General features: G+C 59.8%; 1 protein-coding gene across 1 annotated transcript; it reads right to left on the reverse strand.

The window, feature by feature from the left end:
* Positions 1 to 605: 605 nt before the first annotated feature.
* SRPK3 (SRSF protein kinase 3) lies at positions 606 to 17,125 on the reverse strand. Its single transcript, XM_033083458.1, has 17 exons — positions 17,121 to 17,125; positions 15,763 to 15,820; positions 15,415 to 15,532; positions 14,805 to 14,924; positions 14,605 to 14,713; positions 14,435 to 14,522; positions 14,264 to 14,351; positions 14,060 to 14,166; positions 12,707 to 12,866; positions 11,107 to 11,132; positions 8,913 to 9,048; positions 6,357 to 6,602; positions 4,151 to 4,251; positions 3,058 to 3,165; positions 1,897 to 1,966; positions 1,417 to 1,509; positions 606 to 857 (listed from the first exon to the last, which is right to left on the reverse strand). Exons 1-17 carry the CDS (start codon positions 17,123 to 17,125, stop codon positions 673 to 675), a joined length of 1,818 nt encoding a protein of 605 aa, XP_032939349.1. The 3' UTR covers positions 606 to 672.
* Positions 17,126 to 17,375: the final 250 nt, after the last annotated feature.

Below are 17,375 nucleotides of genomic sequence, written 5' to 3' on the forward strand. Positions count from 1 at the left end.
GAGCAAGGCTGTGGTTTATTGAGGCCGTGGTTTATTGGGGCTGTGGGCGGAGCTAGAGGTGGAGCCAGGGGTGCTGCAGGCACTGTCAGGCCGTGGTTTATTGGGGCCGTGGTTTATTGAGGCTGTTGTTTATTGAGGCCGTGGTTTATTTGGGCTGTTGTTTATTGGGGCTGTGGTTTATTGGGGCCGTGGTTTATTGGGGCTGGGGGTGGGGCCGGGAGCAAGGCTGTGGTTTATTGAGCCCGTGGTTTATTGGAGCTGTGGTTTATTGAGGCTGTGGTTTATTGGGGCCGTGGTTTATTGGGGCTGTTGTTTATTGAGGCTGTGGTTTATTGGGGCCATGGTTTATTGGGGCTGTGGTTTATTTGGGCTATGGTTTATTTGGGCCGTGGTTTATTGAGGCCATGGTTTACTGAGGCCATGGTTTATTGAGGCCGTGGTTTATTGAGGCCATGGTTTATTGAGGCTGTGGCTTATCTGGGCCATGGTTTATTGCGGCTGTTGTTTATTGAGGCTGTGGTTTATTGAGGCCATGGTTTATTGGCACCAGGGGCGGGGCTAGGGGCGGAGCCAGGGCTGCTGCAGGCACTGCTGGGCCATGGTTTATTGAGGCTGTTGTTTATTGAGGCTGTGGTTTATTGAGGCCATGGTTTATTGGCACCAGGGGCGGGGCTAGGGGCGGAGCCAGGGGTGCTGCAGGCACTGCCGGGCCGTGGCCCTGCGGTCGGGCTCGAAGGCCAGCATGGGCCGCAGGAAGCGGGCGAAGGCGGCCGCCGGCCCCCGCGGCCACTCGTACTTCTCCTGCAGCACCGCCCGCAGCCCCCAGGGCCGCAGGTGCCGGATGTGGCGCAGCTCACCTGGGGAGGGGACACCTGTGTCACGCAGGGAATGGGGACACGCCCCTGAAGGGGACACCTGTGTCACACAGGGCACAGGGACACGCCCCTGGGGACACCTGTGTCACACAGGGCATGGGGACACGCCCCTGATGGGGACACGCCCCTGATGGGGACACTCCCCTGATGGAGACACCTGTGTCACACAGGGCACAGGGACACGCCCCTGGGGTCACCTGTGTCACACAGGGCACAGGGACACCCCTGATGGGGACACCTGTGGCAGGGCACGGGGACACGCCCCTGATGGGGACACTTGTGTCACACAGGGCATGGGGACACGCCCCTGATGGGGACACCTGTGTCACACAGGGCATGGGGACACGCCCCTGATGGGGACACTTGTGTCACACAGGGCATGGGCACACGGCCCTGATGGGGAAACCTATGTCACAAAGGGCCACACCCAGTGACCACACCCAGCGCTGACCACACCCAGCAGACCATACCCAGACCTGGCCACACCCCGTGACCACACCCACTGACCACACCCCCTGGCCCCGCCCCTGCCCCCCCTCACCTTTCCTGTTGAAGAACTCGCGTGAGTAGCGCCCCCCCAGGGCCACGTGCCGCGGGATCTCCCCCAGCAGCTCGATCACGTGGGCGATGTGGTCTGGGGAGGGCGGGGCTCCGCTTCAGCCACGCCCACCCCCTTTAGCCACGCCCACCCTGCTGCTCCAGCCCTTCTCGCCCCACCCCCATGTGGGGACATTGACTTGGCCACGCCCTCTTGGCCAACCCCGCCTCCTATTGGCTGCCACCCCCAGAAAGGCTCCACCCACTTTGAACCACGCCACCACAGGCCACGCCCCCTAGTTTGAGGCCTCACCCCCCCCATGGCCACAACCCCGGATCAGGCCACACCTCTTTGGCCTCCTATTGGCTATCAGAGACCACACCCACCCCATCCAGGCCACACTCACCCCATCCTGGCCACACCCACCCTCACGGCCACACCCACCCTCGTGGCCACACCCACCCCGATCCTGGCCACACCCACCCTCGTCCCTGCTGTACTCCTCCCCCGAGTGGGGCTCGAACAGGTAATCGCCGGTGGCCAGCTCGAACGCCTGCAGGGACAGTGGGCAACTGAGAGGGGGGTGGGGGCAACCAACCCCCACCCTGGGGGTCCCTCAGAGCCCCTCCTGTCACCCCGCTAGCCCTGGGGCTAGCAGTAGCCCCCTCACCATGGCAGCTCTGGGGCTATCAGAACACCTACCACCCCCCATGGCCATCAGCAGCCCCCTCACTGTGGCTACCAGAGCCCCATCTCACTCTGCTAGCCCTGTGGCTATCAGTAGCCCCCCCACACTAGCCCCATGGCCATCAGTAGCCCCCCTCACCCCACGGCTCTCAGTAGCCCCTCCCCACGCTGGCCCCTTGGCTTTCAGAACCTCCCCTGACCCTGCTAGCCCTGTGGCCATCACTAGCATCCACCCTCCCCACACTAGCACTGTGGCCATCAGTAGCCCCTCCACTAGCCCCATGGCCATCAGTAGCCCCCCTGCTATACCTGTGGCTATCACTAGCTCCCCCTGCTAGCCCCGTGGCCATCAGTAACCCCACCGCTCCCCCCACTAGCCCTGTGGCTATCACTAGCCCCTCCCCTCACCCTTGCTAGCCCTGTGGCCATCACTAGCTCCCCCTCACCCCATGGCCATCACTAGCCCATCCCCTCACTCCCACTACCCCCGGGGCCATCACTAGTCCCCTCACTTCCCACGCTAACCCTGTGGCTATCACTAGCCCCTCCCCTCCCCTCGCTAGCCCCATGGCCATCAGTAGCCCCCCTTGCTAGCCCTGTGGCTATCACTAGCTCCCCACTCACCCCATGGCCATCACCAGCCCCCCTGCTAGCCCTGTGGCTATCACTAGCCCCTCCCACTAGCCCTTTGGCCATCACTAGCCCCTCCCCTCTCCCCCCTAGCCCCATGGCCATCACTAGCCCATCCCCTCTCCCCACTAGCCCTGTGGCTATCACTAGCCCTCCCCTCACCCCATGGCCATCATTAGCCCCCTCACTAGCCCCGTGGCCATCACTAGCCCATCCCCTCTCCCCACTAGCCCTGTGGCTATCACTAGCCCTCCCCTCCCCTCGCTAGCCCCCTGGCCATCACTAGCCCCCCCATTAGCCCCTGGCCATCACTAGCCCCCCCCTCACCATGCAGGCCGTGCTCCAGATGTCGGCCGGGGGCCCGTACCCCGCCCCCAGCAGCACCTCCAGGGCCCGGTACTGCCGGGTCTGGATGTCCTCGGTGAAGTGTTTGTGCTGGGGGGGCGGGGGGGTCACGGGACAGACAAAAACACCCCAAAAACACCCCAAAAACACCCCAGACATCCCAAAAACACCCCAAAAACACCCCAAAAACACCCCAAAACCACCACAGACACCCCAAAAACACCCCAAAAACACCCCAAAAAACAGCCCAAAACCCCACAAAAACACCCCAAAAAACAGCCCAAAAAACACCCCAAAAACACCCCAAAAACACCCCAAAAAACCACAGTTAGCCCAAAAGAAACCCCAGACACTCAGGGGTCAGCGGGGTCACGGGAGAGCCAAAAAACCCCAAAACCCCCAAATATCCCCCCAAAAAACCCCACAGACACGAACACCCCAAACACCCCAAATATCCCCAGAACCCCTCAAATCAGCTAAAAACCCCCAGACCCCAAAACCGTGCCCCCAGTGACCCCCCCAGTCCCTCCCAGTGCTCCCAGTGCCCCTCTCAGTCCCCCCAGTCCCTCCCAGTGCCCCCCCAGTCCCTCCCAGCTCCCTCCCAGTCTCTCCCAGTTCCCTCCCAGTTCCCTCCCCAGTCCCTCCCAGTGCTCCTACTCCCCCCACAAGTTCCCCCAGTCTCTCCCAGTTTCCCTCCCAGTGCTCCCAGTCCCTCCCAGTCCCTCCCAGCTCCCTCCCAGTTCCCCCCCAGTCCCTCCCAGTCCCTCCCAGTGCTCCCAGTCCCTCTCAGTGCTCCCAGTCCCTCCCAGTTCCCCCCTGGTCTCCCTCCAGTTCCCCCCAGTCCCTCCCAGTCTCTCCCAGTGCTCCCAGTCCCTCCCAATCCCTCCCCAGTCTCTCCCCAGTCCCCCCCAGTTCCCCCAGTTCCCCCCCAGTCCCTCCCAGTGCTCCCAGTCCCCCCCAGTCTCTCCCAGTGCCCCCCAGTTCCCTCCCAGTCTCTCCCAGTGCTCCCAGTCCCTCCCAGTCCCTCCCAGTGCTCCCAGTCCCTCCCAGTCCCTCCCAGTGCTCCCAGTCTCACCACCCAGCAGCCGTTGCCCAGGTCAGCGATTTTGATTCTCAGCCGAGGGGCAGCGCGGGGGTCCAGGGGGTTCTCCTGCCCCTCCGGCAGAGCCCCCTCCCCTGCAGGGACAGGGGGGTTGGGGGGGGACACCCGGGACCCCCAGGGATGGGGGGGGACACCCGGGACCCCCCACACAGCCCCCAAATCCACCCCAAATTATCCCTTCATACCCCAAACACCTCCCCAGATCCGCCCCAAATTGCTCCTCCAAGTCCCCAACTCTAAAATCCTCCAGTTTCCTCCCCAATTCCTCATCCTGACCCCCCAAAACCCCCCAAACTGCCCCTCCAAACCCCAAATCCTCCCCAAATAGCTCCTCCAACCCCCAAATCCCCCCTAAATCCCCCCAAATCCCAAATCCCCCCACAGATCACCCCCTAAATCCTCTGCCAAACCCCAAATCCCCTCCTAAATCCTTCTCCAAACCCCAAATCACCCCCCAAATCCCCCCCTGAATCCTCCCCTAAATCCTCCCCCAAACCCCAAATCCACCCCCAAACCCCAAATCCCTCCCCAAATCCTCCCCTGAACCCCAAATCCCTCCCTGACTTCTCTCCCAAACCCCAAATCCTCCCCTGAATCCTCCCCCAAACCCCAAATCCACCCCAAACCCCAAATCCCCCCCTAAATCCCCCCCTAAATCCTTCCCCAAACCCCAAATCCCCCCCCAAATCCTCCCTGAATCCTCCCCCAAACCCCAAATCCCCCCCCAAATCCTCCCCTGAATCCTCCCCCAAACCCCAAATCCCCCCCAAATCCTCCCCCTAAATCCTCCCTCAATCCCCAAATCCCCCCTAAATCCTTCCCCAAACCCCAAATCCACCCCCAAACCCCAAATCCTCCTCCAAATCCCCCCCTAAATCCTCTGCCAAACCCCAAATCCTCCTCCTAAATCCTCCCCCAAACCCCTAATCCACCCCCAAACCCCAAATCCCTCCCCTAAATCCTCCCCTGAATCCTCCCCCAAACCCCAAATCCTCCCCTAAATCCCCCCCCAAACCTCAAATCCCCCCCTGAATCCTCCACACAGCCCCCAAATCCTCCCCTAAATCCACCCCCAAACCCCAAATCCCCTCCTGAATCCCCCCCAAACCCCAAATCCACCCCTGAATCTCACCCCAAACCCCAAATCCCCCCCAGATCGCCCCCCAAACCCCAAATCCCTCCCTAAATCCTCCCTCAAACCCCAAATCCTCTCCCAAACCCCAAATCCCCCCCTAAATCCTTCCCCAAACCCCAAATCCCCCCCCAAATCCCCCCCTGAATCCTCCCCCAAACCCCAAATCCACCCCAAACCCCAAATTCCCCCAAATCCTCCCCCTAAATCCCCCCCAAACCCCAAATCCCCCCCTAAATCCCCCCCAAACCCCAAATCCACCTCCAAACCCCAAATCCCCCCAAATCCTCCCCTGAATTCTCCCCCAAACCCCAAATCCTCCCCCTAAATCCTCCCCCAAACCCCAAATCCCCCCCTAAATCCCCCCCAAACCCCAAATCCACCTCCAAACCCCAAATCACCCCCCAAATCCTCCCCTGAATCCTCCCCCAAACCCCAAATCTTCCTCCTAAATCCTCCCCCAAACCCCAAATCCACTCCCAAACCCCAAATCCCCCCCTAAATCCTTCCCCAAACCCCAAATCCCACCCCAAATCCCCCCCCAAATCCCCCCCTGAATCCTCCCCCAAACCCCAAATCCACCCCAAACCCCAAATCCCCCCCAAATCCTCCCCTGAATTCTCCCCCAAACCCCAAATCCTCCCCCTAAATCCTTCTCTGAATCCTCCCCCAAACCCCAAATCCCTCCCTAAATCCTTCCCCAAACCCCAAATCACCCCCTAAATCCTCCCCTGAATCCTCCCCCAAACCCCAAATCCCCTCCCCCAAACCCCAAATCCCCCCCCCAAATCCTCCCCCAAACCCCAAATCCTCCCCAAATCCTCCCCTGAATCCTCCCCCAAACCCCAAATCCCCCCCAAATCCTCCCCCAAATCCCCCCTAAAACCTCTCCAACCCCCAAATCCCCCTCCCAAATCCCCCCAAACCCCAAATCCCCCCTGAATCCTCCCCTAAATCCCCCCCCAACCCCAAATCCACCCCTAAATCCTCCCCTAAATCCTCTGCCAAACCCCAAATCCCCCCCCAAACCCCAAATCCCGCACGGACCGAGGTTTTTGGGGATGCCCTCGGAGCCCCCCGAGAGCAGCGAGCCGGACGTGGGGGTGAAGAGCGAATCCGAGGCGGAGCTGGGGCTGGGGGGGCGCCGGGAGGGCGCCGGGATCCCCCCCGAGGCGCAGGAGCCCCCCGAGAATCCATCGCTGGAGCCCCCCGGGGGCAGCGTGTGCACCCCCGAGGACGAGGCCCCGCTCGGGGGGCTCCCCCCGAGCTCCTCCGGGGGGTCTGGGGGGGCTTCTGGGGGGGGGGAAATGAGAGAGAGAGGCTGAAACAACAAAATTCAGCCCAAAATTCATCCCAAAAAACGCTCAGGGGGGCATTAAGAAACTCCCCTTCCATGTTTCTGCATCCCCAGAATTCATCCAGGGACCCCAAAATCATCCCTGGAGAACCCAAAATTCATCCAGAGACCCCAAAATCATCCCCAGGGACCTCAAAATCATCCCCAGAGACCCCAAAATTCACCCCAAAAATGCTCAGGGGGGCATTAACAAACTCCCCTTCCACATTTCTGCACACCCAAAACACATCCATGGACCCCAAAATCATCCCCAGGGACCCCAAAATTCATCCAGAGACCCCAAAATCATCCCTGGAGAACCCAAAATCATCCTCAGGGACCCCAAAATCATCTCCAAAGACCCCAAAATTCAGCCCAAAATTCACCCCCAAAATGCTCAGGGGGTGATTTACAGCCTCACACATTTCTGCACCCCCAAAATTCATCCAAGGACCTCAAAATCATCCCCAGAGACCCCAAAATTCACCCCAAAAATGCTCAGGGGGGCATTAACAAACCTCCCCTTCCACGTTTCTGCATCCCCAGAATTCATCCAGAGACCCCAAAATCATCCCTGGAGAACCCGAAATTCATCCCCAGGGACCCCAAAATCATCCTCAGGGACCCCAAAATTCATCCAGAGACCCCAAAATTCATCCAGAGACCCCAAAATCATCCCCAGAGACCCCAAAATTCACCCTAAAAATGCTCAGGTGTTTATTAACAAACCCCCCTCTATGTTTCTGCAACCCCAAATTCTGATTGCACTCCTCAAAATTCATCCAGGGACCCCAGAATCATCCCAGAGACCCCAAAATTCACCCCCAAAAACGCTCAGGGGGTCATTAACAAACCCTCCCTTCCACGTTTCTGCATCCCCAGAATTCATCCAGGGAACCCAAAATCATCCCCAGGGACCCCAAAACTCACCCCAAAATTTCACCCCAAAACACTCAGGTGTTCATTAGCACCCTTCCACATTTCTGCACCCCCAAAATTCATCCAGGGACCCCAAAATTCACCCCAAAATCGCTCAGGTGTTCATTAATGTTCTTCCACATTTCTGCACCCTCAAATTCTGATGGGACTCCCCAAAACAGGTCCAGGGACCCCAAAAATCATCGCCAGAGACCCCAAAATTCACCCTAAAAATGCTCAGGTGTTTATTAACAAACCCCCCTCTATGTTTCTGCAACCCCAAATTCTGATTGCACTCCTCAAAATTCATCCAGAGACCCCAAAATCATCCCCAGAGACTCAAAAATTCACTCCAAAAAACGCTCAGGGGGGCATTAACAAACCTCCCACGTTTCTGCATCCCCAAAACTCATCCAGGGAACCCAAAATTCATGCAGGGACCCCAAAATCATCCCCAGAGATCTGACAATTCAGCCCAAAAACTGCTCAGGTGTTCATTAACACTCCTCTACAATTCTGCACCCCCAAAACTCATCCAGGGACCCCAAAATTCATCCCAAAATTCACCCCAAAAACGCTCAGGGGGTCATTAACAACCCCCACCTTCCACATTTTGCACCCCCAAAATTCATCCAGGGACCCCAAAATCGTCCCCAGAGACTCTCAGGTCGTTATTGGGGGTGGCCTGCACATCCCAACCCCACCCTGGGGACCCCGATTTGTCCCCCACCCCCTTCCAGTGTCCCCCCGGTGTCCCCTGACCCGTGTTGCTGTGTCCCCCCTCAATGTCCCCCTGGTGTCTGCAGTGTCCTCCCGGTGTAACTGTGTCCCCTGACCCGTGTCACTGTGTCCCCCCGGTGTCCCCTGACCCATGTCAATGTGTCCCCCCAGTGTCGCTGTGTCCCCTCAGTGTCCCCAATGTCCCCTCGTGTCCCCAGTGTCCCCCCGGTGTCACTGTGATCCCTGACCCGTGTCGCTGTGTCCCCCCAGTGTCGCCTGACCCGTGTCACTGTGTCCCCAAGCCCTGACCCGTGTCACTGTGTCCCCCCAATGTTCCCCCGGCGTCCCCTGACCCGTGTCGCTGTGTCCCCCCGGTGTCACTGTGATCCCTGACCCGTGTCGCTGTGTCCCCCCGGTGTCACTGTGATCCCTGACCCGTGTCGCTGTGTCCCCCCGGTGTCGCTGTGTCCCCCCGGTGTCACTGTGATCCCTGACCCGTGTCGCTGTGTCCCCCCGGTGTCCCCTGAGCCGTGTCGCTGTGTCCCCCCGGTGTCACTGTGATCCCTGACCCGTGTCGCTGTGTCCCCCCGGCGTCGCTGTGTCCCCCCGGTGTCACTGTGATCCCTGACCCGTGTCGCTGTGTCCCCCCGGTGTCCCCGCGCTGTCGCGCAGCTGTTCCAGGTCCCGCAGTCTCTGTGCCAGCAGTTGGCGCTGTCGCCGCTGTCGCCGCCGCCGCCGGCGCCGCTGAGCCCGCGACAGCCGATCCTGGGGGGGGGACACGGATTTGGGGGGGAATCCGCGATTTTGGGGGGTCCCGGGATGGGATTTGGGGGACAAAGGGCACACACGTGTGCAAAAACATGCAAGGGCACACAGGTGAGCATGCTCAGGTGAGAGGGCGCACACAGGTGTGTGAGAGCAGGTGAGCACAGGTGAGCACACACATGTCAGCACACACACACACACACACACACACACAGGTGAGCACACACACACACACACACACACACACACACACACACACACACACACACAGGTGAGCACACACACACACACACACACACACACACACACACACACACACACACACACACACACACACACACACACACAGGTGAGCACACACACACACACACACACACACACACAGGTGAGCACACACACACACACACACACACACACACACAGGTGAGCACACACACACACACACACACACACACACACACACACACACACACACAGGTGAGCACACACACACACACACACACACACACACATGTGAGCACACACACACACACACACACACACATGTGAGCACACACACACACACACACACACACACACAGGTGAGCACACACACACACACACACACACACACACACAGGTGAGCACACACACACACACACACACACACACACACACACACACACACACAGGTGAGCACACACACACACACACACACACACACACATGTGAGCACACACACACACACACACACACAGGTGAGCACACACACACACACACACACACACACACACACACACACACACGTCAGCACACACACACACACACACACACAGGTGAGCGCACACACACACACACACACACACACACACAGGTGAGCACACACACACACACACACACACACACAGGTGAGCACACACACACACACACACACACACAGGTGAGCACACACACACACACACACACACACACAGAGGTGAGCACACACACACACACACACACACACACACATGTGAGCACACACACACACACACACACACACACACACACACAGGTGAGCACACACACACACACACACACACACACACACAGGTGAGCACACACACACACACACACACACACACACATGTGAGCACACACACACACACACACACACACACACACACACAGGTGAGCACACACACACACACACACACACACACAGGTGAGCACACACACACACACACACACACACACAGGTGAGCACACACACACACACACACACACACACACACAAGTGAGCACACACACACACACACACACACACACACACACACATGTGAGCACACACACACACACACACACACACACAGGTGAGCACACACACACACACACACACACACATGTGAGCACACACACACACACACACACACACACACACACACACAGGTGAGCACACACACACACACACACACACACACACACAGGTGAGCACACACACACACACACACACACACACACAGGTGAGCACACACACACACATGTGAGCACATACAGGTGAGCACACACACACACACACACATGTGAGCACACACACACACATGTGAGCACACACAGGTGAGCACACACACACACACACACACACACAGGTGAGCACACACACACACACACACACACACACAAGTGAGCACACACACACACACACACACACACACACACACAGGTGAGCACACACACACACACACACACACACACAGGTGAGCACACACACACACACACACACACACACACACACACACACACACACACACACAGGTGAGCACACACACACACACACACACACACACAGGTGAGCACACACACACAGGTGAGCACACACAGGTGAGCACACACATGTCAGCACACACACACAGGTGAGCACACACACACAGGTGAGCACACAGAGATGAGCACACGCATGTCAGCACACACACACAGGTGAGCACACACACACATGTCAGCACACACACACAGGTAAGCACACACATGTCACCACACTCAGATGAGCACACACATGTCAGCACACACATGTGAGCACACCCAGCTGTGCCTGGCACTCACAGGTTCCTCCTGAGGTGCAGAGCTCACTGTGGACAGACAGGACACGGGGTCAGCACAGGTGACCCAGCCCAGGTGTGGGGGTTGGGGTCACCTGTTCACTGGGGGATCACAGCTACCAGAACAACTGGATGAATTTTGGGGCTACCTGCACTCTTGGGGTGGATTTTGGGGTTACCTGGATGGATTTTGGGGTTACCTGGATGGATTTTGGGGTTACCTGCACTCTTGGGGTGGATTTTGTGGTTACCTGCACACCTGGATGGATTTTGGGGTTACCTGCACACCTGGATGGATTTTGGGGTTACCTGAACTCCTGGATGGATTTTGGGGCTACCTGCACACCTGGATGGATTTTGGGGTTACCTGGATGGATTTTGGGGCTACCTGCCCACCTGCATGGATTTTTGGGGTTACCTGCATGGATTTTGGGGTTACCTGCACTCTTGGGGTGGATTTTGTGGTTACCTGCACACCTGGATGGATTTTGGGGTTACCTGCACACCTGGATGGATTTTGGGGTTACCTGGATGGATTTTTGGGGTTACCTGCCCACCTGGATGGATTTTTGGGGTTACCTGCACACCTGGATGGATTTTGAGGTCACTGGTACTCCAGGGATGATGATTTTTGGCGTACCAGCCCCACCCACGACAGATTTTGGGGTACCTGCTCCCCGGGGGGAGGTTGAGGATGAATTTTGGGGTACCCATCCCCCCCAGGGATGAATTTTGGAGATCCCATCCCTCCAGGACTGGATTTTGGGGTACCTTTAGCCCAAGGATGGATTTTGGGGTACCCATCCCCCCCAGGACAGATTTTGGGGTACCTGCTCCCTGTGGGAGGGGCTAAAGATGATTTTTGGGGTACCCAGCCCCCCCAAAGGACAGATTTTGGGGTACCTGCTCCCTGTGGGGGTGGATTTTGGGGGTCCCATCCCCCCACGGATGATTTTTGGGGTACCCAGTCCCATGAGGATGGATTTTGGGGTACCCAGCCCCCCCAGGGATGATTTTTGGGGTACCTTTACCCCAGGACAGATTTTGGGGTACCTGCTCCCCGGGGGAGGAGCTGAGGATGGATTTTGGGGATCCCAGCCCTACCAGGGATGATTTTTGGGGTACCCAGTCCCATGAGGATGGATTTTGGGGTACCTGCTCCCCGGGGATGGATTTTGGGGATCCCAGCCCCCCAGGACAGATTTTGGGGTACCCAGCCCCATAAGGATGGATTTTGGGGTACCCAGCCCCCCAGGGATGATTTTTGGGGTACCTGCTCCCTGGGGTAAAGGCTGAGGATGATTTTTGGGGTACCCAGCCCCCTCAGGGATGGATTTTGGGGTACCTGCTCCCCGGGGGAAGGGGGGTTGAGGGTGGATTTTGGGGTACTCAGCCCCCCCAGGGATGATTTTTGGGGTACTCATCCCCCCCAGGGATGATTTTTGGGGTACCCAGCCCCCTGAAGGACAGATTTTGGGGTACCTGCTCCCCGAGGTGATGGATTTTGGGGATCCCAGCCCCCCAGGGATGATTTTTAGGGTACCCAGTCCCATGAGGATGATTTTTGGGGATCCCAGCCCCCTGAAGGACGGATTTTGGGGTACCTGCTCCCCGGGGGGGGCCGTCCCCCCGCGCCCAGCGCGCCGCCTGCGCCGCCAGGTGCCGCAGGAAGGGCTCCTGCACGCACAGCAGCACGTTCTCGGGCTTGATGTCCGTGTGGATGATCTTGCACTTGGTGTGCAGGTAATCCAGCCCCTCCAGCACCTGCAGGGGGGCCCACGTGGGAAAGGGGCTCCCCAAATCCGGGGGGCACCCCAAATTGGGGAGGGGTACCTCAAAGCACGTGGGGAGGGCAGAAATTCCTCCCCAAACTGAACCCTGAGGGGATGTTGGGGAGCTGGGGGTGTTTAGGGGGGAATATGAGGATCTGGGGGGGTCCCACAAGAGGATTTGGGGGCTGTTTGGGGTCCTCAAGAGGATTTTGGGGGGGATTTGGGGTCCCCATGAGGATCTGGGAGGGACTTGGGGGTCTCAGGGCAGCACATTCGGGGTCCCAGGGAGATTTTGGGGGTCTCAGGGCAGGACATTTGGGATCCCAGGGGTGTTTGGGGGGGATCTGGGAAGCACATTTGGGATCCCAGGGGGGTTTGGGGGGGATTTGGGGGTCTCAGGGCAGCACATTCGGGGTCCCAAGGGCATTTGAGGGGGATTTGGGGGTCTCTGGGCATCACATTCAGGGTCCCAGGGAGATTTTGGGGATCTCTGAGCAGCACATTTGGGGTCCTAGGGAGCCCAGGGGGATTTGGCCAGCACATTTAAGGTCCCAGGGGAATTTAGGGGGCTCTGGGCAGCACATTTGGGGTCCCAGGGAGATTTGGGGGGGGATTTGGGGGTCTCTGGGCAGCACATTTGGGGTCCCAGGGGGATTTGAGGGGGGATTTGGCGGTCTCTGGGAAGCACATTTGGGATCCTAGGGAGCCCAGGGGGATTTGGGCAGCACATTTGGGGTCCCAGGGGAATCTGGGGGGGCTCTGGGCAGCACATTTGGGGTCCCAGGGGGATTTGGGAGTCTCTGGGCAGCACATTCGGGGTCCCAGGGAGCCCAGGAGGATTTGGGGGGGATCTGGGGGTCTCAGGGCAGCACATTTGATATTTGGGGGGATTTGGGGGGGCTCTGGGGGTCTCAGGGCAGCACATTCGGGGTCCCAGGTGGATTTGGGGGGAATTTGGGGTGCCCATGAGGATCTGGGAGGGACTTGGGGGGCTCTGGGCAGCACATTCGGGGTCCCAGGGAGATTTTGGGGGTCTCAGGGCAGCACATTTGGCGTCCCAGGGAGCCCAGGAGGATTTGGGGGGGATCTGGGGGTCTCAGGGCAGCACATTTTGGATTTGGGGGGGCTCTGGGGGTCTCAGGGCAGCACACCCGGGGGGTTTGGGGACACCCAGCCCCCCCTGACCTGCCGGACGATGCTCTTGACGCAGGGCAGGGGCAGCCCCTGGTAGTTGGATTTGATGATCCAGCGCAGCAGTTGGTGCCCCAGCACCTCCAGCACCATGCACACATCTTGGGGAGGGGGAGTCAAGGAGCCCCCAGAGCCCCGGGACCCCCCCCACGGGGTGGAAAACTCGAGGTGAACGCCCCCCCCCCAATAAAAGGATACGGACACCATTGACCCCCGAAATCTTGAAGTCGTCGATGAGCTGCACGATGTGCTCGCGGTTGGGGTCGCTGGGGTCGGAATCCCGCACCTGGGGGGGTGTGGGGGGGGGTTATGGGGGTGGATTTTGGGGGTCTCTGATTTGGGGAGGGGGTGGGCGCTGGGGGCACTCACACATTTCAGCAGCTTGATCTCATCCAGGGCGGTCTCGGTGTATTGGGGGGCGCTTTTCACCACCTTCAGCGCCACAAAACGTTTCCTCCTGCTCGGGGTAGGCAAAAAAAATCCAGGGGAGCCCCCTCCCCAAATCCCAGGGGAGCCCCCCCGGGTGTCCCCACACTCACCGCAGGTCCCAGCAGAGCCACACGGTGGAGAAATGTCCCCAGCCCAGCTTGCGAACCACGTGGTAGCGCCCGTGGAAAAGGTCCCCGATGCGAACGGGGTAATACCCCCCTGGGGAGGGGGGCGTGGGGAGGGAGCAGCGGTCACTCTGGGGTTTGGGGACCCCTCCCCAATACCCCCAAAATCAGCGGGGTGTCCCCACCTTTGCAGTAATCCCGGGGATCCTCCTGCTCGCCCTCGTCCGAGCCCAGCAGCGCCTCGGGCAGCGATGGTGGAGCCGGGAGGGGGGCGGGGGGCTCCTCAGAGGGGGGGGGTGGGGGTCCTGAGGGGGGGCACAGCAAAGATGGGACCCCCCTGTGGCCAGGTCAGGACCCCCAGGTGACAACAAACCTCGTCTTGTCACCCCCTCCCCAAAATCTGGTAATGTTTGGTCTCCTGTGTGCTCCCCCCTCCCCAAAATCTGGTTCTTTTGGGGGTCTCTTTTCTGATCCCCCCCTCCCCAAAATCTGGTTCTTTTGGGGGTCTCCTTTCTGCCACCCCCTCCCCAAAATCTGGTCCCTTCAAGGGTCTCCCCTCTGCCTTTTCACCCCCAAAATCTGATCCTTTTGGGGGTCCCCTCTCTGCCCCCCTCCCCAAAATCTGGTCCCATCAGGGGTCTCCTGTCTCCCCCCCTCTCCAAAATCTGATCGTTTTGGGGGTCTCCTTTCTGCCACCCCTTCCCCAAAATCGACCCCTTTGGGGGTCTCCCCTCTGCCCCCTCACCCCCAAAATCCGGTCTCTTTGGGGGTCTGCCCTCCCGGCCCCCCCCATACCTGGTCCCTTCGGGGGTCTCCCCCATATTGGGGGGTGGTCCCGGGGTGGTCCCAGAGCGGCAGAGGAGCCGGGAATGGTCCCAAGGGAGCGCTGGGAGCTCCCAGAGGCCCCCCCGAGCTGGGGGGGGGGGGCAGGTGCGGGGCATTCTGGGCCATCACCCCCCCAAAATAGAAATGACCTCAAGGCCCCCCCCGGCCCCGCGGGGCTAAAAATAGCCCTGGAGGGGGAGGGGAGGCCCGGAATGTCCCCCTGCCACCCCCTAAAAGGGGGCTCTGCTCGTGTGTGCCCCCTCCCCCATTCTGCACAAGGGTCATGGGGGGGTCACGGCCCCGCTGACCCCCCCTCACCTTGGGGGTGCCTTCGGTTTTTTGTCCTTTTTGCGCTTTTTCCTTCTCCTGACGGGATCTGGGGAGGGGATTTGGGGGTCACGGGGGGGGGTCACAGCACTTACAGCCCCCCCTTTGTGTCCCCCCCCCCAGCCCCAAAATCCCCCGTCCCCAACACTGACATTTCCCCTCAGGGACCCCCGAAATTCTCCCCCAAATCCTCGGGACTCCAATTTCCCCCCATGACTCCCATTTTCCCCTCACACTCCCCCTCCCCATCCCACTGCCTCCCTCACGACCCCTCCCATAACACAGGACCCCCCCAAATCCTCAGCAAAACTCCGGTCCTCAGGACCCCCCTCACAATTCACTCCCGGGGGTACGCCCATTTTCACCTCAGAACCCATCAGACCCCATTTTCCCCTCACGATCCCCCTCTCAGACCCCATTTCACCCCCTCAGACCCCATTTTCCCTCCCTCAGACCCCACTTCCCCCTCAGGATCCCCACTTTCCCCTCATAACTCCCCTCTCAGACCCCACTTTCTCCTCAGAATCCCTCTCAGACCCCCGTTTCCCCTCATAACTCCCCTCCCAGACCCCATACTCCCATCCCAGACCCCATTTTCCCCTCAGGATCCCCATTTTCCCCTCACAACTCCCCTCCCAGACCCCATTTTCCCCTCAGGACCCCCATTTTCCCCTCAGAACCCCTCTCAGCCCCCCGTTTCCCCTCACAACTCCCCTCCCAGACCCCATTTCCCCTCACAACTCCCCCCTCAGACCCCATTTTCCCCTCACAATTCCCCTCCCAGACCCCATTTTCCCCTCAGGACCCCCATTTTCCCCTCAGAACCACTTTCAGACCCCATTTCCCCTCACAACTCCCCCCTCAGACCTCATTTTCCCCTCCTAGACCCCATTTTCCCCTCAGGATCCCCATTTTCCCCTCAGGATCCCCATTTTCCCCCCCCCTCACCGGGCCCCCCGCGCAGCTCCATTCCCCGCGCGCGCCCCCGCTCCGCGCGCGGCGCCCCCTGGCGGCCGGGGAAAGGGGCGGGGCAAACCCGCGAGCTCCGCCCACGGACCAATGAGGAACCGCCTTGACGCTTTGACCACGCCCTGACGTCGCCATGGAAACGCGGCCTAGCGCGACGCCACCCAGCAGTCCCGCGCTGCTTTATCGCGACAGAACGAGACGCCGCGAGTGCCACGATATTTTCTGTATCGCGACAGCACCCGGAGAGCGCCGGGAACCCTCAACCCCCCCGGATATCGCTTGAGTCCAGCAGCGTTGCGCTCCCCCCACCACGGCGCGCCCAAAGTGACGCCCCAACCTCGTTCCCGCCCTCACCGCTGATTGGCTGTCGCCACCGTTACGTCATCCGAGCGCGACGCGTCGCTATGGCAACCGCCGGGTAAACACGAGGGGCCACAAAACCAGGCCCAAAACCGCAGCGGGACCCCCCAAAGACGCAAATCCCCACCCCCCTTCCTTTCCCAGGACCCCCCCGAAGGGCCTGGGGAGGGAGGGGGAGGGGGCCGAGCCCCCCAGGAATAAACGGGGCCAGGGGGGTGCTGGGCATCAGTTTAATACCGGGGTGCGGGGGGATGGGGGGGGCAGCACCCCCGGCC

Source organism: Catharus ustulatus, chromosome 32, assembly GCF_009819885.2.
Source record: "Catharus ustulatus isolate bCatUst1 chromosome 32, bCatUst1.pri.v2, whole genome shotgun sequence".
Lineage (NCBI taxonomy): Eukaryota > Metazoa > Chordata > Aves > Passeriformes > Turdidae > Catharus > Catharus ustulatus.

What these genes read in the sequence shown, in the direction of transcription:
- SRPK3 (XM_033083458.1), bottom strand. An exon ending in AGATCAAGCTGCTGAAATGT is followed by an intron (nt 14,352 to 14,434) that starts GTGAGTGCCCCC and finishes ACACCCCCCCAG; the next exon opens with GTGCGGGATTCCGACCCCAG. An exon ending in GGAGTACAGCAGGGACGAGG is followed by an intron (nt 1,510 to 1,896) that starts GTGGGTGTGGCC and finishes CGCCCTCCCCAG; the next exon opens with ACCACATCGCCCACGTGATC.